The 26,790-nt window shown below is 46.7% G+C and overlaps 3 protein-coding genes across 4 annotated transcripts; 2 read left to right on the forward strand and 1 right to left on the reverse strand.

Moving 5' to 3' along the window:
- The first annotated feature begins 897 nt into the window (after positions 1–897).
- On the forward strand, positions 898–10,410 carry iqub (IQ motif and ubiquitin domain containing). 2 transcript variants are annotated; one of them, XM_070972118.1, is made up of 14 exons: positions 898–1,142; positions 1,253–1,345; positions 1,528–1,638; positions 2,585–2,719; positions 2,932–3,099; positions 3,659–3,834; positions 6,259–6,414; positions 7,204–7,414; positions 7,506–7,681; positions 7,903–8,073; positions 8,231–8,407; positions 8,494–8,742; positions 8,824–9,009; positions 10,158–10,410. In XM_070972118.1, exons 1-14 carry the CDS (start codon positions 977–979, stop codon positions 10,353–10,355), a joined length of 2,373 nt encoding a protein of 790 aa, XP_070828219.1. In that variant the 5' UTR covers positions 898–976; the 3' UTR covers positions 10,356–10,410. The 2 variants fall into 2 exon arrangements, with proteins under 2 accessions (XP_070828219.1, XP_070828220.1); XM_070972119.1 differs by lacking the exon at positions 6,259–6,414.
- Positions 10,411–13,318: 2,908 nt separating this feature from the next.
- Positions 13,319–23,801, forward strand: slc13a1 (solute carrier family 13 member 1). The gene is made up of 15 exons (XM_070972120.1): positions 13,319–13,423; positions 14,166–14,294; positions 14,830–14,966; positions 15,192–15,361; positions 16,063–16,099; positions 16,224–16,338; positions 16,971–17,095; positions 17,368–17,487; positions 18,742–18,840; positions 19,111–19,212; positions 19,646–19,737; positions 20,064–20,158; positions 21,369–21,530; positions 23,433–23,570; positions 23,661–23,801. Exons 1-15 carry the CDS (start codon positions 13,319–13,321, stop codon positions 23,799–23,801), a joined length of 1,767 nt encoding a protein of 588 aa, XP_070828221.1.
- Positions 21,893–23,254, reverse strand: LOC139337283 (E3 ubiquitin/ISG15 ligase TRIM25-like). Its single transcript, XM_070971804.1, is given in 3 exon segments — positions 21,893–22,376; positions 22,378–22,562; positions 23,162–23,254. Coding segments are annotated over 3 exon segments (762 nt in total).
- Positions 23,802–26,790: the final 2,989 nt, after the last annotated feature.

The following is a 26,790-nucleotide window of genomic DNA, read 5'->3' on the forward strand; positions in this document are numbered from 1 at the left end:
TAAAAAATCTAATCATGTTTTTCTATGTAAATTCCCTCCAATAACCAGAAGTGAAGGCAATGAGACAGCACGCTGTAAAACCTTTAATGGGCCACTGCTGAAAACGCCCATCCACCTGATACCCAACGTAATCATTTAATATGATTATCCATTTCACTTTTATGACATCTCCTGAACCAAATGTTTAAGGGTGCTTTTCTCCAATCACTTAAACTTTGTTTATGCAGTAGGTATAAATCTCTGTCTCCACTCAAGCTCTGAAGGGGCATATCCAACTGGCTTCATTTTGATTTTTCCATTTAGCATTACGAAGTTGGTTGCACCAGTAAATCAAGTATCTAAGATGTGCTGATTTGTAGTAATTCGTTATGTTTTACACATCCAGTCTGCCCCTCAGGTGAGGCAGGTGGGAAACAGGTGAGTCCAGGCTGCCTGAATGTCTGTGGACAGTCCGTCCTTTAGAAAACAAAACTAAAAGCATGTAAATCTCCAAACTCTTCTTCAATATGAAGGTTTTCTTCGGGAAAAAGTTATAAATGTGACGTAATTTCCAGTTATGAGTCTGTTAATAAAATGTAAATAATTTCAGATATAATTCAGTGAAGTTACATCTACAAGTTAGTAGAAAATACAGACCACCAAACTTTCTAAAATGACTGTTTGGAGTAAAACGCAGAAGAAGAAGAGAATTTGTTTTGAACGCGGAAGTCACGTTTGCTCTGGCGTTGCCTGGTAACCAGGCAAACATTCGAGAGTCGGTGTTAGCAGCGCTTTGCTAACTCTGTTTCTCCTTAAAGAAGACCAATAAAACTAAGATGAACCGACGCTTTTAGTCGAGTGCTGGAGGAGCAGCTTCTCTCTGAGTCACCGCTGCATCGACTCAGCGTCCAGGCTCGTTTGTCCACTGCAGCTCGGTTAAAGTGAGGAAGCTAACAGGCTAACCGAGCTAACCGTCAGCCGCTCAGGTAAAGCTGCCATGTCCGAGAGAGGAGAACCCGAAGAGCAGGAGGTGAGAGAAGGTGAGGAGGAGAGCGCGGAGACGAGCCCACAGCCAGGTGGAGGTACTGCAGAGCAGCCGCCAGAGGACGACGGAGAGCCGGGGAGTGACGGAGAGGAGGTGGAGGTGGAGAGCTCAACCGCAGGTGAGTTTAGTTCGACCGCAGGTGAGTTCAGTTCGACCGCAGGTGAGTGACTGAAGTTTAGACTAGAAGAGTGTTGTTATTATCCAGATGTGTCCTTTCTGTCTGCGCAGGTGTGCTGGATGCAGAAGAGGAAACTGACCTGAGCGATGACGCCGAGCACCTGGAGGAGCCTCAGAGGACAGAAGATGATGGAAACTCAGCAGGTGAGACTCTGTCAGACAGACGTCACTGCCTGAACCAAAGTGTGATGAAAATACGGATGATTTACTTCCCCGCTGGTACGATAATACTCAAAGGACAAGCTAGCGTGGCCCCAAACCAAGGGCTTTAAAATCTAGTGATGGACAGGTGTGACTTTATCACAGTCTGTCTCTGTTGTGTCCAGGTGCCTTGGAGACTGCAGAAGAAGCTGAAACTCAGGCCGATCTGCCCGACGAGGCCGAGCAGCTTCGAGAGCCTCAGAGAAAAGAAAACGTTGGAAACTCTACAGCTACAGGTAAGACTCACACTCGCTGACTGTAAATATGACATCAGAAATCAGACGCGACTCAGAAATGCTTTGGTTCATTCACACAGTGCAACGCGGTCAGGATAAAAACATGATCCTCGTTTAGTTCATCTTCCAAATGAAAGTCTTTTCTTTTGCACGTCATAGTTTATCTCCACCTGCTTCAGTTGTTGTCTCATTCAGACCGACGTGCCGACAGCGAGACTCATTTCCCAAAAGCGTTTGTCACAGACTGAGAGACTGCAGACCGTGTTCATTATCTCCAGATTTATTTTTGTGCTCGACGCATCGGAGCTGAAGCACCACAGATGTGTTGTGCCGTTTCTAGGTGACGTGACACTTGAACTAAACGACTTGAGGATCAATATCTCGTTAGCTCTTTTAGAACAGCAGTGACAAAGAAGCAGCGCTGAATAAACTGCCGATTCGAAGGCAGCGGATGGTCGACGTGCAGGAAATCGCTCATTTTCTGAGGATTTAACAGGCTCAGTTTAATAAAAAAAGAAGTAAGAGGACTGATTATAAAATCCATCACAATGACGCCACTGAAACTGCCTTTTTAGTAATAACACCTTTTTATATTGACCTCATGAGGAGACGCATGCTTTCAGTTTTAAAGTACAGAATTCAGTCAGCAGGGAGCAGATCTCCACCAGGTGTGTGCAGGTGTGTCCGCCATGTTTCCATGACAGCAGCTGGAACGAAGCGTCCGAAACACCGGCCGTGAAAAAGTCTGCTTCAAAGTGAAAGTAAATAAAACAGGTGTTTTCAGAGATGTGAAAGGCTGCAGCCGCGAGAGGTCTTTGAGTGTACGGCCAAACGTCAGGCGGAGGGGTCCAGCAGATGAGCTGCTTCACCATAATGATGAAAAACACGACAAAAGACAGGTCTCACAGGTGTGTGACAGGACGTGTGTGTGTGTGTGTGGTTGCAGTGAAGGTGGTGCTGGTGCCAGAGGGTCATGTGATGACCGTGGCCTTCGCCATCGGTCTCAGCATCGAGGAGCTGAAGCGTCACCTGGCCGCCGAGCTCAGGGTTCCTGCCGAGGTGCTGCAGATCTCTGTGGACGGTACGGACGCCGTCTGTCTCTTTGTCTCTTTGTTCTGTTTTGTAGCACCTCAGTGGAGTTTCAGTGGACACACGGTGGACCAGCGGTTCCCTCTCAGACCACCTGGAGGCGCTGCAGTCCCCACACAGACTTGAGCTGTCCTTCCTCTTTCTGTAAAACAAACGACTGCTCCGCCTCCGCCTCCTCTAATTGGTCGGCCTGTTGTCGTTCAGGTCGAGCGGTGGAGGAGCAGCAGAGCCTGATGGAGCTCGGCGTCCGGCCTCACGGCTCCACCCGGATGGAGATGAGCTCCGCTGACCCGACCACCCACCCGCTCCGCCCGCTTCGCCCCCCGGAGCACGACAGCATGCCGGACGTCATCACCGTCCGAATCCAGACAGGTGCGGACGTCCCGCCCTCGCCACTGTCCGAGTGCCAACATGTCGGCCGTAAAACAAACTGAGCGTTTATCAGGTTAAAACTTTCACAAATCCAACTTGAACGCAGCTTTAAACGAATAGTTATTTCTATCATTTCTAACTATTTCTATACTTATTTCAGAGAATCTGTTTGTTTCTGCTCTCATATGGAGGCTTGAATGTGCTGCCAGGACAGTGTTTAATTAAAATAATAATAATTAAAATAATTCTAGCCTTAACACACAGATTTAGGATATAGAATTATTAACTGGGAGATTTAATCATCTTTTTATTTTCCTTATTTTACTGTAATGGTTTTAATGCATCACTCAGATGTTATTTCAGTCAATCAAATGGTAAAATGTTGTTGAATGTATTAATTGACTGTAAATAAACTCTGTAAAAACTCTAATTATTCTGGTTTAATCTGCTGCTGAGCACAAAATGAGAAAAGAAACATAAAAAATGCGAAATCCAAAGTGTTTGCTCAGGCTTTTAGGACCCAACACTTCAGCTCTCTGTGACTGACTCTGACCTCCAGACGAGGGCGTCTTCCAGGAGGTGGTGGTGGAGATTGAGCGTCCCCGCCAGCGGAAGGCCTTCCTGGGCGGCTACAGGCACCGGCTGACGGGGACGGAGTACCACCACGCCGCCGTCCAGACCCTGCCCAAGAGGAGGCCGGACAGAGCAGCGGTGGTCTTCAGCCGCGACACGCAGGTACGGCACAGAGCCTGAAAGCGCACATACCAGCAGGACATCAGCGTCCAGCAGGTGAGAAGAGTAGAAAATGATGCTAAAACGTTCAATGAAACGCATGAAAGCGCACAGAGCAGCAGCAGGACGTGTGTGCGGTGCGTTTAAAGGTCGCTCATTAATGCAGAACGTCTCATCCAGGCAGAGAGACGGGCTGAAGACGAGACGCTTGAGCCAGAGGACAGAAGACGAATGGACACAGCGCCTCCTCTCCACTGAGCGTTAGCTTTCGTTAGCCTGATTCTGACTGTGTTCTGCAGTGTTTTAAACCATATGAGGAAGAACATCAGTCACATGTTTGAAGCCAGAAATCCCTGTTAACTCTCTGAACTTCATCAGCTGATCATTTTCCAAACCGCCGTCACGGTTCAGACTGATGTCTCTGCAGAGAGACGGTCCGTCACAGTTAACGCTTTGTTTCCCGCCACGTATGCTCAGAAATGTGAAGAAAAACATGATGAAATTGGAGTTTTAGAGTGAACCGTCTGCAGTCCTGTGGACGGACGTGGACTCACAGACCTCAGCGGACTCCTGGGGATTTGTCCCCAGGAGTTTAAAAATCAGGAAATCCTTCAAGTTTTATCAGGAAGGAGCGTTTTGTTCAGGCTGCGCTGCCGTTTACAGACATGTAGGTCTCAGTGTGTGTGTGTGTGTGTGTGTGTGTGTGTGTGTGCGTGCGTGCGTGCATGCATGTGTGTGTGCATGCGTGTCTCCTCATCAGTGTGTGACTCACCTTTGCCCTCCTGCACTTGGCCTGCCTCTGGATTGACAGGTGTGACTCTCACGCTGTAATGATGGTGGTTGGCTCATTACAGACGAACATACATGAAGACACACACCACTGCAATAATGAGACCTGTGTGTGTGTGTGTGTGTGTGTGTGTGTGTGTGTGTGTGTGTGTGTGTGTGTGTGTGTGTGTGTGTGTGTGTGTGTGTGTGTGTGTGTGTGTGTGCGTGCGTGCGTGCGTGCGTCTGTGCATGAATGTGTGCGTGTGTGTCAGCACTGTGATCAGATGACCTGTCGCACACAGTTTGTGGACACATCACAGCGCTCTTCTTCTTCTTTCTTTAAAAATCTTTCCTTGTTTTGGGAATCAGGCCACGTTCACGCTCTGTTCTTCCCTTTTTCTAATCTCCTCTTCTCAAACTGCAGAAGAAAACGTGAAAAAGAACAACAGAAAGGAGAAACATGGAAGCGCGTCTCTGACGCAGCGTTTCTGATCAACCCTCACAGCGCCGTGACCTTTGACCCTTTGCTTTGCCTGAAGCCGACGACGCCTTCACTCCAGCAGAATGTTGTTCTGAATTAATGAGATGATTATCTCAGAATTGTTTTCATGGAAAAAGAAATTCTGCCGTGTTGCTTCCGTAACATCTGTGCAGTATTACAGATGTTTCTTTACTGCGTTTCTTTGATCTTATTGGATTTTTTCTGAATTAATGAGATCTCTCAAAATCCCAAGAGAAGAATTGAAGAATAAATCTCCTGAACCTGAATCTTTGCAGACGTGCACAGACCTTCACCTCAGCAGAGGCGTTGAAAAGGCAGACAGAGCTGATGACGTCGATGAGAGCTCACTGAGGTGGACTCACGGTTGACCTCTTATGGACAGAGTCTTCGACCTTTGACTGTTCTTTAATGCAGCAGCTCAGCGTCTCATTGTTTATGCTGATGATTTGACCTGGGCAGGTTCCCGTCCTTCACGCCGTCCACAGGGACGTTGTGCTCGCAGAGCTGAGATCTGTCAGCGGCTCGTCGTGTCTGCTGTCTGTGGTCATGAAACAGCTGCACTCACACGATAAGTACACCAGCTGAAATCATGTCAAACGTGTCTTCTGTCCTTTTAGACTCCGCGCTGGTGTAAAGGTCATCAGTAATTAAAGGCTAAACCAGTTTTTTCAGGTACTTGAGCATCATCGATCACAAGCCTCATCCCGCCTGCAGCGACCTCAGTCATCAGCGACCTTGGCCGTTTCTCCGACTCCACATCAGCCTCCGTCCAAAGCGGCAGAGTCACGAAACTCATATTTTCAGTTTCAGCCCAGAAGAGCTTGACATTGGTTCCCTGAGTCCACTTCAGTCCTGACAGAGCTCAGCGAACTCAGCCGTCCACGATCCCTCCGTCTGAAGCTGCTGGAGACATTTTATCACACACAGCACGACATTCTTTCATTTCACACTGTTCAGGAGGTTGGAATCAGCTGTTTTACAGGTGTTTTTCCTCTTTTCTTCAGTGTTTAGTGTACGACAGGCCGACTGCTGCAGGAACCAGTTTCTCCTCTAAATACTCGTCGATTTGAATTTGTTTTCCCGTCCAGAAAAAGTGACCCGATATCAATACTTTTACGTCCTCTGATATTCACTCTGCGTGTCTCCGTCTCCGACAGACAGTCGAGCTGAAGAGCCAGACCCAGCAGTGTCCAGTGGACGCCTCCACCCAGATGACCGGCGTCGGCTGCTACGTCTCCTGCCTGAACGACAGGCTGGTCGCACCCGGCAACTACACCACGGCTGACGAGCATCACGGCAGGAGGCTGAGAGCTGTGGGTGACGTCCGCGTACAGATCATCTGTGGTTATTCCAGTCATGTAAACACCAGAGCTGTGATTGATGTAGCGGCGAAGTCACATTCGTTATAGTTTTTCTACTTTACATTTTGTCTAAAATTCCCATTTCCCAGTTTTATAAAAGCCAACAGTTTGGAGACACAGAGCACTTCACTCATCAGTAACCATGTGTGAAGATGACAGAGTTAGATTTGGATGAGGTCTACAGAGTCCAGTGATGTGTTTAATTGTGAATCTGGTCCCTGGACCCTCCTCTTCCTCTGCGCTAAAACACAATAAACCATCTCTTTTAAGTCACAGCTTCTATTCTGGGGGGACGTATTTTTGAAAAACCTAATTCAGAACAGGCCATTAAAGAACAAACAGGAGAAATAAGATGAAACTGAAGTCATCTCCAGGAAATTAACGTCGCGCTGAGAGCAGCACAGAGGCAGGCTAAGAGGTGCGAGCGCAGATGAAGAAGATCAGCAAAGGACATTAAAGAAGTGAGAGAAATGACCTTTGGGAGCAAACGACCTCAGGAGCAGACGATCAGAGACGCTTCAGACGACCTTCTGCGATCAGGTCGTTAACTCCAGCCCGCTGCCCTGCACCAGCTCGACACCTTCAGCTGCATCCGTCAGCAAACACCACCTTTCAGAAGGCTGTGCAGGAGGTGTTGTTGTCCAAGGATCATGCAAACTACAATAAAATAACGCAGTGTGCATATTGAGTAGACATTCAGCTGTGGTGACCTCCGCCCCTCCTCTCTTCTCACCTGCACAGGTGATCCGTCTGCAGGCGTTCGCTCGGCGCTGGTTGGCCCGGCAGGAGGTGGAGCGGCTGAGGAGGGAGCGCGGCCGACGGCTGGCCTGGCTGGAGCTGCAGGAGAGGAGGAGGAAGGAGGAGAAGGAGGAGCAGCTGAGGGACCGCCGCCAACGCTGGAGGAACCCGCAAAGGAGGGAGGACTTCAACCTGCTGTACCACGCTCTAGAGAGTAGGCTGGGGGGGGAGTACTTCAGTGCAGTACCTGAGTAAACGTACAGCGCTGCTCTGTTGTAAAGCTGTGTACTCTGACTGTGTTTCAGAGTGGAGGCACGAGGAGGAGCAGCGCATCAACTCCTCCCTGCGAGGAGCCGAGAGGAAGGCGGCTCTCTGCTCGCTGCTGGAGCAGGAGACGCAGCTCATCGCCTCCATCGGACGCCATCGCATCGCCGTCCACAGCAGCAACTACGACAAAGCTGTCAGGACCCTCCTGGACAAGGTCAGAGGTCATTGCCCCCCTCCTCTCCCAGCTCACTCTGTGGGCCACAACTAAAAAATATCTTCAAGTACAAGAAGAGTTAGTAGTAGTCGTAGTAGCAGTAGAGGTTGTAGTAGCATAGTAGGAGTAGCAGCAGTAGTTCAGTTCAGTTCAGTTCAGTTCAGTTTAGTAGTGGTATCAGTAGTACACAGTAGTACTCACAGTGCGACGGCGCCTTTCAGTCGGCGGCTCCTCATCGGTGGCGAGCAGCAGACGGTCGACTGATCGAGATGGACAGTCAACACACACTCAGAGCCAGAGAGCTGCGAGACCTGTACAACAGCCTGAACCAGTCCAGCGTGAGCCAGGACCAGAGAGTCCAGGTCCTCATGGCACTCAAACACATCGCCAAGGTGCCGCACACACAAACGTTTAGCATGAATGATGTGTGTATGAACATCAGAGTTAGACATGCAGCATCAGTGTTGACAGTACCCTTCAAAATAAAAGCCTCTGCTTTGGAGTATACGTGTTCTTGGTGGTATGACTGTTTTTGTTCTCATTGGATAGGAGCATGCGTGTCGGCTGACCCGGGACATCGTGGATTTGATTGACAGGGAGGTGGACCTGATGACTCGGGGGGTCAAGGCAGCCAGTCTGGAGGGGCTGAGGAAGAGGATCTCCACTCTGTTCCTCCAGTACATCAAAACACCAGCGTTCAACCCTGAGGTGGCCAGGCTGCTGAAGGTGAGGCTGCTGGTCTGGGACCATGTGGACCCTCTTTGATGTGAACTACATAAAAATGTCTCCATATAATGTCAAATCTGCCCCAGGTTCCCCAGAACCCCTCCCAGCTGAAGAACGACATGTTCCTGTGCCGGGGCTGTCATCGCTACCTGCAGTCTGCCGACTTCAGCCCGACCTCCAGCGCCCGTCTGAGCGGGCGGTGCCGCGACTGCACCGGACTCGACAACGTAGCGAGATCCCGCGACGACTTCTCGTGCTACGAAAACATCCTGAGGAGGCTGAGAGCCGGCGAGCTGCAGCTCAGCGAAGACGCCAGGATCCCCTTCCTGCTGCAGGTGCTGCGTCGCTTCGGTTGGTCTCTCTTACTCTGCAGTGCAGACACTCCAAGCCTGATGTCTACATGTGCGTCCTCTCAGGTGGAGGACATGCGGTACCTGGTGGAGGAGATCTGGGCGTCCCGCTCGGCCCTCAACGCCGGCAGCGACCTCTACAACCTGGCGTTTGTCCGCTGGGACCGTCAGAGGGACTGGAGCCCCTGGAACTGCATCCTGCTGTCCAAAGAAGAGACCTCAGCTCACATGGAGGTGGAAGACGTCCACAAGGTCTGTCCACGTCAGCATTTACACTCATCACACCCGACCTCCACCCTGTGTTACAGAGCGGCCTCGCATCCACCTGGATGTAATCAATGCTCACCTTGTGATTGGATCAAAGAGGATCTGTGTTGTTGTAACTTTTGAACCACGTCGTGAACCTTAAAGAGTTTGTTTCAGCTCCCAGTCGTTTGATTTTCCAAGAACCAACGACCCTTTTGGGACGTTTCACCTGCTATTTGAGCTCAGGAACAAGCGTTTGAGTGTAGTTCACTTCCCCCTGAGCAGCTGGTGGAATGACTCACAAACCTCAGGCCTCCACGGCTCGTGCTCAAGTATCAGTGGTTCCTTATAGTCCTGGGTTTAGTTAATGTTTGGTGGAAAAGGTGTTATGATTCAGGAGAATCAATGCAATCAGCAGGAGACAAGGAGCCGTTAAACAACAACAGTTTATTACAGACCAAAATACAGGAACACAAAATCAGACTAATAAAACAAACACTCACTACACCGTGGCGAGCGGGTAGGAAGACAAAACCAGAACAAAAGTCTGAACAACAATGATAGACAAAACAGAGGAACTCAGAGACGAGGCTATGAAGAACATGAAGACTGTGGCACAAGGACAGGAGCAAGAATGGCTGGAACGTCTCGGCCAGATAGCTTTGACAACCTGGCAGCGTGCCAGCAACATAAAAACCCAGACCATAACAAGAGGGTCATTAGTCGCTGGTTCCTCAGGTTGAAGTTTCTGAAATGGTTCCCAGAAAAGAGACTTTTTCCCTCTTTCTTTCTTCCTGGTTTATCAGCTTGGGTTTTACTTTGATTGTTTGCATCGCTTTGAATATGCGAGCTAACAGCTGAGGCGGAGGGACGTCACAAAGAAGTCCGACAGGGCGAGAAACACGGCGGTCAAAGTGACGACTGTTCATGCGCAGCGAAGAGTCTGAACTGTCGTCAGTGTTTGACTGAAAACCGAAGCTTTTGATTGGTCTTTGATCAGGATGTTACGCTGCACACGTCCTGTGAAAACTGTCTTCTCTCTGTTTGTCTTGTCAACCATCAAAAAGCATCTGGACTCCAGCAGTTACTCCCTCCTGTGTGTGTGTGTGTGTGCGTGCGTGTGCATGTGCGCGTGTGCGTATGTGTGTGTTCAGGTGTACGAGGCGACGTTCATCGACGGGATCAAGCACAAACACACGCTGGCTCAGCGCCACTTCAGTCAGATCTCCGTCATGGCCGAGTACCTGGACGCTCAGCCGGCCGCTGCCCCGGGCAACCAGCTCGTCTCCAAGCCCATCGCCATGGTGACAGGCGAGCACGCCACCGACGCCACACCGTCCTCAGCTCATTAAGAAACGCCCCGTGGTCACTGTTTCCTCCCGCACTCGTGTTGTCTGTCGCTGTCTGTTTCACTCTGGATTTTGATTCATGTCAGCTTGGGTGCTTTTATTTTGAAAGCAGGTTGATCTTTGCATCCTGTTCCGGGCTAAGACTGAGATCATCTTAAAATTCCTCTTAAAAACTTCTCGAGTGTTTTCCAACAAAATGATGAATTTAACTTGAAATGAGCACGAACGGAAAATAATTAAAGACGTGAAGTCATTGTTGTTGTTGTTGTTGTTGTTGTTGTTTTCGTTTTCATCGGTTTGTTTGTGTTTTTCAGCTCAACCGTTAGTTTGTCTGTAAATGTGAGGAAAGCAGATCACAGCTTTTTGTCCACGACTCCGTTTGCATTCAAACATTAACACAAATGACACTTAAAGAGTCATTTCAGAGTAAAGTCCCATGTTTGAGCATGCTAGCTAATTAGCTTACTTCCCAAAATGAAAAACCTTTAAGACTGATTGATTTTTGGGGGAAACTGAACCCAGATCTGTTTACAGTGAATAATAAGTCCTGCTTCTTCTCACTGGGAGCTGTGAACTGTGTTCCTCATGCTTGCTGGCTCAGTTTTAAGGGCGATCACTAAAAGCATTTCGTTATCTGTGTCCATGTCCATGTTAGTTTGACTGGTAATGTTTTGTTACTACTTTAGGGAAAAATCAGTTAAATGTAGTAAAGTAAAAACATCCTGTTTTGTGGGTTTGTGTCGCTGTCGACTCTCCATATTTAATCAAGATGGCTGACTTTCAGCGACATCTTTAAGCGCCTGTAAACCATACTTTTTTTTACTTTGCTTTTAGCAGATATTAGAGGAAAAACAACAGGAAATACTGGTGCGGTGAACGTTTTACTGCCATGTTCGGTATGAACGTTTTGCAACTTGAAACAGAGGAAATGTTTCCTTATTATGGCACCAAAAACAAATGTGATCCGGGCAGCATTTAGAGATAAGATAAGACTTTACTTTATTAATCGCAACAACATCACATGCCCATGCCATGCTTTGGTGAAATGATTTCTTCTGCCTTTATCCCATCCTGGTCAGTCCTTCCTCCGCAGCAGACCAGGAGCGGTGGGCTGCCAGCCGACGGCAGCACCCGGGGACCCACTTCCTTTAGTCACCATTGGTCAGGTGGTGATCTTCCTGCATGTTTTTAGTGGGTTTTTATGGAGGATACTTCTTCTTCTTCTCACAGTGTGTTTTCTTGCTGTGAAATATTTGAGGAACCTTGACAAAATCCACACTTAAATCCATAACTCTGTGATTTCCAGCTTGGTCTGAATGCACCTCCTGTCGCTTCTGGTGCGTTCAGTGAAAATAATACTTGCATTTTGACCATCAGAGGCATTAGCCAAATATCAAAGGTCACAAATAGAGTTGGCAACTGTTTAACAGCCTCTTCAGGCTTTAAGATAAGGAGTTAAAGTCTACCTGAAAGCAAATCAGGCTGCTCAGCTGTATGGCCCATCAGCAGAGGCGTTAATAGCGCAGATGGAGGCGAGTGGAGGCAGGGCGGAGAGTTCGTCTGTGGCTTTCATTATCTGCAGGTCATTCACATTCTCTGTCTGTTGACATTTCCCCAACACTATGTTACTGTCTCCATGATAACAGCGCTCTAGGCATGCTCGTGCACGCTCTGAGCAAATATTGACTCCGTCTGATTTACAGGATGTTCAGTAAATTAAGGCCGCGTTCCTGCTGATGGTTTAAGCGTTGTTTTTCCTCACGGGACGATCGGCCTTCTTTCCACAGTCAGACGTGTCCGCGGACCGCTGCTGCTGTTGTGTAATCAACCCTTGTGTTATATGTCCACCCACTGACCTTTGCTTTAGTGCTGACATTTGAGCATCATCAGGCGTTTTTCAGGCTGTTTGTTGAAGAGGGAAAACCAGGCCTAAAATGTTGGTAATTTATGTGTTCACAGCTTGTAAACATTCACATCCTGTGACAAATAAAATGACACCTGAACCACATAAACCACACGCACGATCGGCGCTGAACTCCAAGCTGCAGGAGAGGATTCGTTTTATGAAATATGCTTTAATTTGACTGAGGGAAGCAAACATCTGCAGGTCTGACTCATTTGCACGTGTCCTAAAGCAAGAGTTCACGTCCTCGTCCTGCTCCTCCTGACGTCTTTTCACAACAAGCTTGCACAAACTGCTTTGTTTCGCCGTGACTCGTATCTAAACCCACGTTAAAAGCAGCTCGTGTGGGCCTCGTTAAAGACGACGGCTGCTGGCATCCGTGAGACGACCTCAGGAAATCAGACAGTTCATCGTTGCATCAGCAAGAGACAAGAAATGTTTTATTATCTTTTGGTCACGTAAACAGATACTTGAACAGTATTTATTGACTGTTATGTACTGAATGATACAGTAAAAAAGGAAGACTTGCGATTAGATGGTCCTGAGTGCCAAGTGGGTGGGCCCATCCACAGCTTCGCACCAGCTTCACTCCATCAAAACTGGATAAATCCACTCATTTTCCAGCTGTGATGGTCCTCCTGGAGGTCCTCTGAAACTCAGAAGGAGCTTTGGAGATGCTGAAGATTTCGACTTCGCTCAAATATTAGCAGGTTTATACTTTTCCACAAGTGTAGAGATGGACTCGCGTGCAAAACCCACTCAGAGCCTTCTGCCCGTTTAAAGTGTCATAAATGAAAGGCTGTCACATTATTATCTCACCTTTGTGTTGGCGCAGAGATAACAGGCAGGTTTGGCGTCTTGCTCAAGAAATCTTCAGCAGATATGGACACGCAAGGCGTGACCTCCCTCACTTTGAGGCTGGAGAGTCTGTGAAGAGGGTCAGACTGACCCAGAGTTCCCACCAGCTCGACGACAGGCCGATGATCAGCTGCTGCAGCGTCTCTTAGCTGAACGACAGCCAGATCACAACAGGAACCTGCAGGAGAAGAAGAAGGGAGGCAGAATGCTGAGGAGGTTGAGGAGAACACTGTGGAGCTACCGCAGCGTCGTTCTGATCGTCGTCACGCCGCTGCTGCTGCTTCCTCTTCTTCTTGTCGTCGGGACGAAGGTGAGTGTCCTTCACGCACATCTCGACCGGTGCAGATGGCTGCAATGATTTCAACAAAAAACAGCTCGTCTGAAGTTCATGAATGAAAGTAAACTGAACTGCAGACATGAAAGAAATGTTTGGAGTGGAAATACTGAAATCGTGATTGTCTCTGCAGTGTCACCTGTGCACTGGCTGGAAAGCTTCAGTGCTTTTAAATGAACTGGATCGAATCACCATGTGTAACGTGAAAGGTGTCGCAGTGATGAACCTAAAGGGCTTTTTAGCCTCTTCTTGCTCCTAATTTTGGTTTTACAGCCTTCATGCTTTAACCTTAGCATTTATAGATTTTATTGGATTTTATTACCCATTATCACTTTGAGCTGCTGGAACTCCAATTTCCCTGAGAGGTCCTCCCAATGGAGTCAATAAAGTTCCATCTAATCTAATCTTTGCAGCAGCAGCAGGTAACCTCTGCTGTACTTTACCTGACCGGCCAAGTTTCCATCCAGCTCGAACACGAGTTTTAACCAAATATCCTGCAAGTTAATTCACCTTTCAGTCCATTTGGCTGAATATTAGCAGTAGGTTCATCAAGGTAAACAGCTGGTGTCAATGATTGTCCAGCCAGGTACTTTTAACCTACTGTGGCTGCTGATTGGTTCCTTTCTGGTCAGGTACATATTGTGGTGAACTGATGAACTGAATAGTTGCGCTGTTGTTGTAGTTTAGTCCTCAGTGTTTGTGCGTTTTGTCCCTGCAGGAGGCAGAATGCGCCTTCGTGCTGCTGCTGATGGCGACGTTCTGGGTGACGGAGGTGATTCCTCTGTCCATGACCGCCATGCTCCCCGCTATCCTCTTCCCCTTGTTTGGCATCATGAGCTCCTCAGACGTGAGTCCACCTGTCTGTAAGAAGTTTCAGAAGTTGATGTACAAGAAACATCTTTATGATTTATGAGACGAGTGAAGACTAAAGCTAGTAATTAGCATAGCTTATAGCCTACATTGCTAAGTAACATTTGGCAGTTTTGTACGGTTACTATCCGACTTTGGTCCCATCAAATCTTTTTAACCTCAAAAAATCAACTTGAGACGACAGCAGAGTCACGGTGGGAGCAGGACTGCCTGTAGCTAAAAAGTTAACGAACCGTAGCTAAAGTTAGCTAAGATAGGTAGCCTCCAAACGCTAGCTTTGATACTGACAGAAACACACGTTTAAGTTAGAAAAGTTATTCAGTGCTAAAAATATCAAAAAGCTAACCAAGTTTGTTAAAAGTAATAATTACTAGTTTTAGTGAGTAACTATTAGTAAGAATAAACTTCGTAAAAAAATTTTCTCTGAGTTTGAGAAAATGAAACATAAATGAACATAAGTGACAAACTTGCATAAGAAACTGGGTTAAAATCGCATCCCGTTCCTCCTCCAGGTGGCGAAGGAGTACTTCAAAGACTTCCACTTCCTGCTGGTGGGCGTCATCTGCCTCGCCACGTCCATTGAGAAGTGGGGTCTCCACCGCAGAATCGCCCTGAGGCTCGTCACCCTGGTGGGAGTCAACCCGGCGTGGTGAGCGCCACCTCCTCTGTTACAGGATTCACTTCTTTATTTCATAGACGTCGAATAGGTGAAAACTCCCTCGACATGTCAAACAGCAGTCTGTCCTGGACGCTGTCCACCCAGAGACAGATCTCTCAGCATTTCAGTGTTTTGAGTGGATGATGCTCTCTGGAAGCATCAGTGTGTGATGGTGCACAGGTGCTCCTGCCCTGACCACCTTATCGTCGTCTCCAGGTTGATTTTGGGCTTCATGTCCGGATGCGCTTTCCTCTCCATGTGGGTCCAGAACACCTCGGCCGTTACCATGGTGATGCCCATCGTGGAGGCTGTTCTCCAGCAGATCTTGAAGGCCAATGAGAGGGGCAGCGTCGGCGAGGACAACCCCAACCTGCAGCTGGATGATGGTACCTGGATTAACGCTTCGTTCTGTGTCTATACAGAGCGACGTAATTATACATAATCATAGCCAAATTATACTTTTTGAAGAATGGTACTAAGTGTGCTATTTGTCACCTTCAAGTGTACTTAAGTGTACTCAAGTATCCCTTGAATACCACTTGAGTAATCTTTGAGTATACTTGAAGTTTAAACAACTTTTTACAAACTCTACATGTGCTGAAGTACTCCACTGATTCAAAACACGCTCGCAGTACAATTGTATTACATCACAAATGTGTCATAATAAGTAGAAGTATACTTAAATATACTTAAATATGCTTGAAATGAAGTGAAATTAAAGTACACTTTAATTAAACTAATGCTAATACTTAAAATAAGTACACTTTATTGCTATTAAAAGTATTTTGTGATTGAGTACACTGTTTAAAAGTACATTTAAGTACAACTTGAGAGAGGGAGACATGAACGACATTCATGAATGAACCAAAACCAAAAGTCACACAAAGTTATGCAGCGTGAGAGAAAGTCAGAACGATCCGTCTGATGATGCCTGTTAGCTTCGCAGTGGGAGCAGAGCGTCACAGGCGCACATGGCGGTAATTTCCACCGTTTTCTGCTAATTGCCATAAAAACTGCCTGAAATAGAAACCCAGAGGAGCCCCGTGAGCACAGAGGAGCTCACCACTGCCTGTTGTTTTTACAGAAGCTGACGGCCATGTTGAAGAGAAGAAGGAAACCCTGAGGTACGCCCAGGACAGGTCATGTCATGTTCACTGTCCCTCTGAGTTGTGGGTGTTTGCAGCGTTCTAGGTCATTTCAGTATATCCAGTATGCGTGAATACTGCAGTATATTCCTGTGTCTCTCAGTGAGCAGAAGCTTCCAGACGTTCCTGAAGAAACCCTCACTGATGTCCGGATACAGACGGCGTCTCAGCCTGCAGCAGGCGAGGTACAAAAACCGCTCAACACAGAAAAAAGTGCAGTTTCTTTTTGTAGATTACTATAAAACTGATCCAGATACCATTTACTACCACAGCTGCTACTGTAGTACTACACTTACTGCGGTACTACCACTGCTTTTACCTCTACTACCACTGTTCCTACTACTACTGTCATTCCTGCTATTACTGCTTCTGTTTCTGATACTGCTACTATTAATAATACTACAGTACCACTACTACTTCTAGTGCTGCTGCTTCTGTTACGACCACTATTGCTGTACTGACATTATTACTGCTACTAGTTCTGCCACTCCTTCTAATACTACGACTACTACTACTGGTACTGCTGCTGCTGTTGCTAATGTTAATAGCGTCACTGCTGTTACTACTACTGCTACTATAGCTACTACTTGTGATATTAATACTTGCATTGTTGCTGCTGCAGCTGGTGCTCCTACTGCTATTTGTACTGCTCGTATCTGCGTCTGTTACTGCTGACACTGCTGTTATTAAGGCGTCTGCTGTTAATCTCACAGTACTGCTACTACAAATCCTATTTTTTACTACTGATACACTACAGTGTGTGTTGTACTTCTACTGCCTCTGCTGCCTGTCATGCCACGGTGGGCTGATTTTCTCCCTTGGTGTCGACTCGCAGGGAGCTGATCCTCAGAGCAAACAGGACCGGATGATTTGTAAAGCCATGTGCATCGGCGTGGCCTACTCCTCCAGCATCGGGGGCATCAGCACGCTGCCCGGCACGTCGCCCAACCTCATCTTCTCCGAGTACATCAACCAGTGAGTGGCGCGCTGGATGTGCTGAGCACAAGACAGAGAAAAGACGAGCTGGAATAAAGTCTGTGAAGACGTTTGAATTAACATGCAGAGCGAATGAAAAACATGTTTAATCTGCGACAGGGTTATGTTTGCTAAATACAAAGTGCAATTTAACATTCCCCTGTGAGGATGTGGGCTTGACAAATGAAAGAGCAGGAAACAAAGGATTCAAAGCTCCTCTGTGCATTCAAAAAAGAAATTAAGTCCAGCTCAAACGCTGTCTTTAAATCCAGGGTTTACCCAGACTGCGACCACATTAACTTCGGGAACTGGCTGCTGCTGTGCCTGCCCGTCAGCATCATCATGCTGCTGCTGACGTGGATGTGGCTGTACTGGCTCTTCATTGGCTCAGAGTGAGTGTCAACACGCCGTCCGCTCCGCCAATCATCCGTCTCTGCTCGTGCTTCTCGTCACGCTGCGCCTCCCTCCTTCCCCCTTTACGGCAGTTCTTTTTGGTTCACTCCTCATCATCAGCTTCATCTTGTGTCGCTTCCTCTCTCTTTGCCTTCTGTCCGTTTATTCATTGTTACAGCATTTATCACAGTCACATTTACATGAAAACATTTAGAGATCGATGAGTCAGAAGGCGGCAAAGACAAACCTGATAATATACCAGAACAGCGTCGTCCTCCCAGCTGCTTAACTGGCTGATGAACCTGAGCTCCACCCTCCTTCTTCACTGCGCTACACCTGCGAAACTTTCCGCTCTGCACCTTTAAAAAGCCTCAAATATTTTGGATCTGTGATTTCAGCCGAGAGCGACGTCGCCTGCTGACGTGACGGCTGTTAATCTGCTGATGGTCATATTTCCCCTGCTCGCTATTTGTGCTTTAATCTCGGCGTCACTGTAAACGATGGATCGCCCTCAGTGTCTGAGAATCTGAATAAAGGTTAATTGAATCGATGCGTCCGTGGTGGCTGCATGCATCACAAGCTAAATGAGGCTACGCTAACTCCCAGGTTAAATCAGCATCCTGACCAGCTGATCCGAGCTCAGTTCTGTATTTCATTATGAGGACAAACTGTATGTTTTAAACTAGCTAGCCTGCCATGCTAACATTTGTGGCTCACATTAGAGCAGATAAACACACGCGTTAATTAAATTCTTACACTTTTATTCTTCTGTACAGATATCTTACACCCCCCCGCACTGCAGAATTTCTTCTTTTTGCTTCTCAAAGGCAAACGACTGCAGAAATCAAATCAAATAACAAGGAGGTATATTCTGATTTCTATAGATTTTTTAATCTGATTGAGCTTTAAAGAATAAACTGTGAATTTGAGTAAAATGTCATCCAAAGACACTGAATATATCTGTTTGATGAACGTTTGATTTAATCTCAGATCTCTGCCCGCTGCTTTCATTTCACGGCCTGAACCGGAGGTGTGTGTGTGTGTGTGTGTGTGTGTGTGTGTGTAATGCTAATGTTAGCATTAGCAGCGTGATGGTGTCACACAGGTTAATTGTGAGCGCCGCTGGCCGCCGCACATGCTCAGTAATCTTTTCATTAGCCGGTGGAAGCCGTGTGCTCTCGGCGTGCTTTTAACCAATCGCAGTCCGCCGTGAGCGTTCCTCTGAACACACACTCTCACACACACACTCGCAGCTTCAAGTTCCTGTGTCGATGTGGAGGAGAGCAGTCTGAGAAAGAGGCCGCGGCCAGAAAAGTGATAGAAGAAGAGTACAGGTCGCTGGGACCCATGAGGTGATCACTCACTCACTCATTCATTCACTCATTCAGTTATGCTGTCAATCATTTATTAACTCATGTATGTTTCTTTGTTCATTCATTCATGTAGTCAATCACATATGTTCATTCTAATTTAATCATTAATCCATGCAGCTGTCTTTCATCCACTCATCCACCCTTTCATTCATTCATTCATTCATTCATCCACCCTTTCATTCATTCATTCATTCATTCATTCATTCATTCATTCATTCATTCATCCCTCCTCTCTTCCCCTCCCTCCAGCTGTCAGGAGATCTTCACTGCTTTGGTTTTCGTGGTCATGGTGTTGCTGTGGTTGACCAGGTCTCCGGGCTTCATGCCGGGCTGGATTTCTCTCTTCCCTGAGTGAGTCACATGACACAGCGTCCCGCCGCTGCAGCTCATGTGGATTCATCCGCCGCTGAAAGTAGTCCCCAACAAATGTGCTGTTTCCCGCTGTTCGACTGACGTTTGATAAAAACGACAGTGACCGGCTGTTTTAGGAAGTAGCTTTAACCTTTTTTAAGAAGAAAACTTTATATTTATGAGCTGTTTTTAATTATTTACGTCTTCAGTTAGCTCGCAGCTCAGGGAGGTGAGAAGTCAGAGAGGTTACATATATCGACCAAAATATCGGTGATTTTGATCTCATCATTGAATTTATTTGAAAAAATCTAAAATAAATTCACATTTGTCTGTTTTCTGCAAAACATAAATTTCAGTGTTTCATGTAAATGACGCTCAGGTGTCACCTGGTTCAGTCCAGTCGTTCAGTTTCTTCTGTTCTTGTCTTTTGGAGTCACTCGGACTTCGTCACTGAGGCCACCGTGGCTCTGCTGCTGGGCCTCCTCTTCTTCATCGTACCTGCTCACGGACCCTCCAGAAAATACGGTAAGTACACGAGACATCTCAGCTCAGCTGTGATTGGTGGGTTAGTTTAGGTCCACAGCAGTGGAATGTGGAGAGTAACTGAGTACATTTACTCAAGTACTCCACACAAGAGCTGTTTTGAGGTAGTTGTGGTGTAGTATTTCTAGTTTTTGCTACTTTGTACTTCATCTTCACTGCGATTCAGAGGAAAATACTGTACTTTTTACTCCTCTACAATCAAGATTATTCTGAACATTTTCAACAGCTGTCCCAGCTCTGTCCGTCACTCTGTCCATCAGTCCGTCTGTAAAGATGTGAGCAGGGTCTTTCTGTCTTTCTCCGTCCAGAGTCCATGATCTCCTGGGAGGAGTTCAGCGTCTCCATGCCGTGGAAAGTCGCCCTGCTGGTCGGCGGAGGCTTCGCTCTCGCTGAAGGAACAGAGGTGAGCTGTGACTTCCTGATGTAAAACGACAACATTTGATCAGATTCTTAAATTTTCCACAACTTTCTGAGACAGGAGAGCGAATAAACTCGGCTACGCAAAGCGTCCTTTCATCAGAAGTTGATGGCGTAGGCTGGCAGTCGTTTCAGCCACCAATGGAGAGGAACGTGTTGGCTGTGTGTTCAAGATGTTCAAACTTTAGATTTTTCCTGAACTGTGAGACGAAAGGGAAGACGATATGACAGAAATAATACAGAAATTTAGATTTAAGATGGGACGTTTTATGACATAAATACTAAAGAAACACTAGAACTCAAGTTTAACATAATTTTAATTAAACGTCAGTCTGGAAGAATGAGGATTATTAGACTTTACAGACTCTTTACAGGTAGGTCATCAAAAGGAGGGAAAATCACAAAATGCTGAAATGCTCCCCGTTAAAGGATCAGTTCACTCAAATCACAGAAAGACACAGAAAGACAGATTTTCTGGTGGTTTCTCTTCAGTCTGATAGTTTCTGAGGGTCATCACCCGTCATGGCCCTGAGGTCTGCTTCCTGTTTTATTTTGAAAGTCCACCCTGCCCATGCGTCATGTTTTGTTTCCTTCTCTTCGTGGCTGCAGGTCTCTTGTGTCTCTCGTCCTTCTTCCTGTCTGCGTTCTGTGTGTCTTCACAGTTTGTTCAGAGTTCAGTTTGTGGATTTCTCTCGGGATGTTTCTCAGCTGGCTCGCTCTGTGTTTGTCTGGAATCTGCTTCACGTTACAGCTCTCGCCTTTTCCTTTCACCCGTCTTGCATTTTGCTCCTCGTTTGAACTCCATAAAACACGACATCACCTGTTTCTGCTGCACACAGCACTGAAGAAACACATTTCCAACAGCTGAGCAGCAGCTTTTCAGAGACGCGTCCTCTGAAAGGGATTATCTTTGGGAGTAACGGGGACAGAAGATGTCGTGTTTTAAAGGTGTGAGATGCACAAAATAAACTCCATTTATCTTGATTTAATTTGGGTGGAGGCAGAAAAACCACTGAAAACAAATGATCTGCCTCAATAGATCAGAAACTGCAGGGAAGAGGGGAAACATGTCCCTTTGAACCAGAAACACCTATTAAAACAGGGTCAGAGCCTGCTCACTGATTGGTCAGTCACCATGATGTGTGTGTGTTTGTGTGTGTGTGTGTGTGTGTGTGTGTGTGTGTGTGTGTGCGCAGAAGTCGGGCTTGTCTAACTGGGTGGCTGACCTGCTGACACCTCTGGGCGATCTGCCGGTCTTGGCCACGATCACGATCACCTGCCTCATCGTCACCACGATAACAGAGGTGACCAGCAACGCGGCCACCATCACCATCTTCCTGCCGATCCTCTCTCCTCTGGTAGGTCCGCGGCACCGAACAAACTGTGTGATTGGCTTTTAATGCTCTTCAATATGCCAACAGTGGAGTCATGTGATCAGGAAGTAAATCACATGATGCGTTTTGATGAAATGTGTTTTCTCTGGAGGGAATTTACACAAACACGGAGGCTTAAAGTTTTCTTAACACAACACGATTTTTATTTTGGATTTGCTTTTATGATACGACGATATCAACAGATTCACAGGAGTTCGCGTTCTTTGGTCGTCATTGTTCTAATTAACGTTAACAAACACTGATGCTCAGTCTGCTGCTGGCTGCACATTTGTGGTTTTGCGCGTCGCTCGGCTCCGTTCTGTTTTTCCGGAGAAGCTGTTTCTTCGTCAGCTGAAGACCTGAACGCCGTCTGCGTCTTTCTTACTGAGCTCCACTGAGCGTCTGACCTCCTCAATCTTCAGTCGTCTCCACTGGATCATCTGCTGGATGTCAGCCTCTGTCTTCCTCAGCTCGGCCTTCTTTCCTTCAGATTCTTCTCTCAGAGGAACAACATCGTGTGTCTTGTGGTCTTTAACAGTGCAGAGCATGCAGACACACATCTGGTCGGTCTTACAGAACAGCTCCAGCAGTTTATCGTGCTTCGTACACATCCTGGCTTCCAGGTCCTCCACAGGGTCCATCAGCTGATGTCTCTTCAGGCCTGACTGTGTCAGGTGAGGCTTCAGGTGAGTCTCACAGTAGGATTCCAGACAGACCAGGCAGGACTTCAGGGCCTTCAGTTTGGTTCCAGCGCAGACGTCACAGGGAACTTCTCCTGGTTTGGACACTTGTTGCTCTGAGCTGCTGCTGCTGGCTTTCTGTTGAGCTGAACTGAGCAGCCATCTCACGGACGAAAGTATTGACCTGCAGCTCAGGTCTATTGATGAAAACCTTTTGACAGTTGGGACACTGACAGGGGACATTAATATTCCAGTGTTCAGTGATGCAGGTTTTACAGAAGTTGTGTCCACATGGTGTGCTGACTGGATCAGTGAACACATCCAGACAGAAGCTGGTCTTCAGTCAGCAGACGTGTCTCCGCTCTGAGGACAAAAGTCATAGTGTTGTTATATTATACTTGAATTAAAATTCCTTTTGTCTGAGTGGAGAGGATGTCTTCTTTTCTGTGGTTGAAAAAGGACATATTATCAGCTGCTGTGTTGAAGACCTCAGTTAATGTTTGTTCAGGGAGACACGTGTCGACTGCAGCTCCCCCTCCACCTTCGGCTCGTATATGAAGCCTCTCAGGTCTGAACGTTAACACAGTGACCGACTTTTAGTCAAATATTAATTAGTTCTGCCACAAAGTACACGTGGACCGCACCACAACAAACCAGGTAAGTCGAGGAGCTGTAAAGACGTCATTTTTGGGTCAGTATGCAGCTCCTTTTATAAGCCTACGGCAATTGATTGATTAGCTATCAGAAGCTGCACCAGACACATCAGCTGATTGGCTGTTAGCTGGCACGAGGTCATAGGCAGGCAGGTGAACGAGTTTTCAGTGTTACTCTGTTGATGCCGACGTATCACAGTCTGCTGCACCTCCTCAAACTCCTCGTCCCTTTTTGTTTTTGTGACTTAAACACGTTTTTCTTCAGAGCATCAGATCTTCACACCTGTCTGAGGGCCGGAAAGGTTCCTCTCAGAGTCCGTAGCTTGCGTGGCGTAATTAGCTCTGTTTTATTCAAGGGACTGAGGGTTTGAAGCATAAAGATAAACAAAGTTTTTTAGTGCGCCGTCCTCTTAGCAAGCAGAGCGTGATGGCTAACAGGCTAACATCTGCAAGCTAACCAGCTTTGCTAACTTCTCCAGGGATGACGGGTTTGATGTGTTTGATACACAAACCCAAACCTAAACTCAGCGTAGCTTGTGTTTGTCTTCCCTCAGGCGGAGGCCATCCAAGTCAACCCGCTGTACATCCTGATTCCCACCACCCTTTGCACCTCCTTCTCCTTCCTGCTTCCGGTGTCCAACCCGCCCAACGCCGTCGTGTTCGCCTACGGGCACATCAGCATCATGGACATGGTGAGTCCTGTGACCCAGAAACAAGTTTTTGGCTGTAATGCACCAAACCAAAGATTAAATCTTAAATTCTGTGCCCGAATGTCGCCGCAGGTGAAGGCGGGGCTCGGCACCAACGTGATCGGCGTCCTTGCGGTCCTGTTGGCCGTGGCCACTTGGGGAGTTCCTTTATTCTCTCTGGATACGTACCCAGAGTGGGCGCCGCTCCTCGTGGTCAACTCCACAGCACCGTGATTAAGGGGCTCCAGGTGTGGATCTCAACGTGAGGCTCAGGGACCTCTCTGGGGCTCTCAGGAGGCTGCTAAACATCATGTGTTTTTACTCACTGAATGCGGAGAGAATGTATTTATTGTTCTTTCGTGGTTTTATTGCCCCCCATCCAACGTTTAGGAGCCCCTGTTTCCAGACTGGTCGTCCACTTCAGCCGGGTTGTACATAACGTTTACGTCTTTGTCCTTAAGCTGGCCAAAGACTTGTTTTTTTTTATTTAAAGCATCATTATGAGGCGCATGTTAATTGCACAATGTAATGGCTGTAGAATAATGACACCATCTGTTTTAAAATCCGTCGCCTCTCAGCCTCGCTTTGGGAAAATGAAGGCTGAGTGGCGATTCAGTCCAGCTGGCATCAGACTAAATGAATGAATGAACTGATGTTTTCTTCTTCTCCTCCCTGCTGTAGTTTACATGAAGCCAAACTCGAACTACGTTTTTACTCCGTATAAGATGATAACAAATTCACTTCACCTCTTCAGTGAACAGGCTTCGTTTCTCTCACTTATTGCCAAAGTGGTGTTGATCGTTCCTTCATGGAAATTAGGAAACAAATGCAGTGGATCTGTGTTTTTAGTAGTTGCTCCTCGGAGGAAAACAAGACACAATACATTTGTTTGCGACAGCGACCACTTGGCTGAAAAGTTTCTGCTTTAAAGTTTCTCTGCAGATGTTAAATTTTCCAAACTGAAGCACTGTGATTAAAGTCTTTAGCTATTACTTTTGTTGTGCTGCGAACCGCAGATGGAGGGCAGGAAGTGATTTTCTGCATAGGAAGCACTGTAACCAGCGTTGGGACTAACGCATTATTAAGTAACGCGTTACAGTAACTATGTTACTTTTGCGGTAACGAGTACTGTAACTAATTACTTTGTCAAAATCAGTAACGCGTTTATCATTACTGCGATTTAAACAGGCTCATTACTCGTTACTTCACCTGCATAACTCGGAGCTACAGTTTCCGTGATGGACGTTTCTCTCGTGGAAATATGCACATTATTTTTCCTTTCTGACAGTAAAAGACAAGAGGAATATTGTGGTGACCTGTAATCTATGTGGAGGCTCGAAAACTATCCACATCAAAGACTAGCAATTCTAATCTGATGAAACATCTTCAGAAACAACACACATCTACCAAGCTAGTTGAAAAAGACCCTGAAGGTAACACAGGTGATGCTGCTGTTAACGTTAGCTCCGCTGACGCTAAAGGAGGAGCCGCTCCAGCCAAGCGACGAAAGCTTGATTTTACAAAGCCTGTTGCACAGTCTATAACCCAGACACAGCTAAACAGACTGATTGCCAGGTATGTTGTGGAAGACATGCAACCTATCTCAACGGCTGAGTCCCCTGCTTTCAGAGAACTGGTTAGCAAAATACCTGTGTGAGGGAGAGGCGGGGCTGCGCCAACACCATGCAGAAAGACGTTTTGCCGTTACCTGGACCAAGAATATGCTAACATGGAGTCAGAGCTCAAAAAGATGTTTGATGAGTTAGAACATGTCTTGCTAGGTTGTGCATTGCGCTTGCGGTAGGATAGGACCTACATGTAAGCAAGCCAGAGGACGGGCAGCCTCCCTGGCTGTCCAGTTAAGGAGGCAACATAATCTGTGGTGATAGATTTAAAGTAACAGCTACAAGCAATACGACTAACACTTGTTCAATCAACGTTAGCGTAAATTACGTACCCTGTCTCGTTTAGAGACAATCCACATCTTTAGTGATGTTTCACCGGACCTCTGTGAGCGGTTAACCGAGCAAACAACCGGCGCTGAAAGTTTTTTTGCTCGGCTAATCCACAGGACAATAAAAGCTACGAACAGTCATCCCAGAGCACCTTGGTACTGACATCATGGACCAACCGCTAACAAGAAAGTTGTTAGCCTATATGTTCTGATTTTCTGTTTGAACCTTTCTCTTGTAATTTCATCTAAACTAGCACAGAAACGACTTTCCTTCATCTTATCCGTTGCGATTTTCACTTCCTGCCCTCCGTCTGACTTTAACGTCACGAGACTGCAAACAACCTGTTGATCGTAACAAGTTTTACGTTTAAAATTCAACTCGGAGCTGTAATGTAAAATTCATCATGATTAAAATCACAGTCTCACATGATTGTGATGATCCTCAGTTACCATGAACACACACACTGTAGTTTATTCACGCCGTCCTTCTGCCACAAACACTCACTACAGCGCCAAATATCGATTAATCCGCCACTGAAAATAGCCCCATTATAAGCTCTATTTCCTCCAGTTTAAGTAAGTGAATCCACTGTTCACCCCTGGCCTGCTCCAAACAGCAGACACAGCAGCTAAGAGGTGTTTTTCTAGAGCTGGTCGAGACCAAATCAGAGGTAAAAAGAGCGAATGCTGAAGTAGGCGGATGTTGCTAACACGTTAGCCACGGCTACTTTATAGCTGTTTTCAGCTCGTTCTGCTGCCCCCAAGAGGTCAAAGGAAATAACAGGAAAAATCTTTACAGAAGGAATTTTACGGTGAAATTAAAGCAACTGAAGTCTTTTGCTGGAAAACTGATGGCTGCTAAACATGTTAGATTTTATATAGATGTGTCTATTTATTGCAGATGTCAACGATGAGCGTCTTATTTGGCATTTTCATGTTGCTTCCTTGTTTTTGTCGATTTATTAGAGCTGTAAATAAAGTTTGATATAAATGAATGTAATGTAATGAAATGTTAGCCGTGTAGCTTTGTGCATGCACTGTTCCCACACTCTGAGTACACTGGTACAGTATAATTGCTGGAGCAGCTGCAGCAGAAGCAGCGAATCAAGTGAAGCTGTTTTTAATGGCCTGTACTGTGTGTATGCACACACACACACACACACACACACACACACACACACACACACACACACACACACACACACACACACACACACACACACACACACACCTTTGTTGCTCCATGAACTCTTCCTGCATTTCTCTCTA

Source organism: Chaetodon trifascialis, chromosome 10 (genome assembly GCF_039877785.1).
Source record: "Chaetodon trifascialis isolate fChaTrf1 chromosome 10, fChaTrf1.hap1, whole genome shotgun sequence".
NCBI lineage: Eukaryota > Metazoa > Chordata > Actinopteri > Chaetodontiformes > Chaetodontidae > Chaetodon > Chaetodon trifascialis.

Bases quoted from the DNA above. Each gene is read 5' to 3' on its own strand.
- slc13a1 (XM_070972120.1), top strand. From the start codon at position 13,319: ATGCTGAGGAGGTTGAGGAGAACACTGTGGAGCTACCGCAGCGTCGTT. The intron at 14,967-15,191 runs GTGAGCGCCACC...CGTCGTCTCCAG, and splicing joins GTGGGAGTCAACCCGGCGTG to GTTGATTTTGGGCTTCATGT. The intron at 16,339-16,970 runs GTTTCTTTTTGT...GCTGATCCTCAG, and splicing joins TCAACACAGAAAAAAGTGCA to AGCAAACAGGACCGGATGAT.
- iqub (XM_070972118.1), top strand. From the start codon at position 977: ATGTCCGAGAGAGGAGAACCCGAAGAGCAGGAGGTGAGAGAAGGTGAG. The intron at 8,074-8,230 runs GTGCCGCACACA...CTCATTGGATAG, and splicing joins CACTCAAACACATCGCCAAG to GAGCATGCGTGTCGGCTGAC. The intron at 8,743-8,823 runs GTGCTGCGTCGC...GCGTCCTCTCAG, and splicing joins GGATCCCCTTCCTGCTGCAG to GTGGAGGACATGCGGTACCT.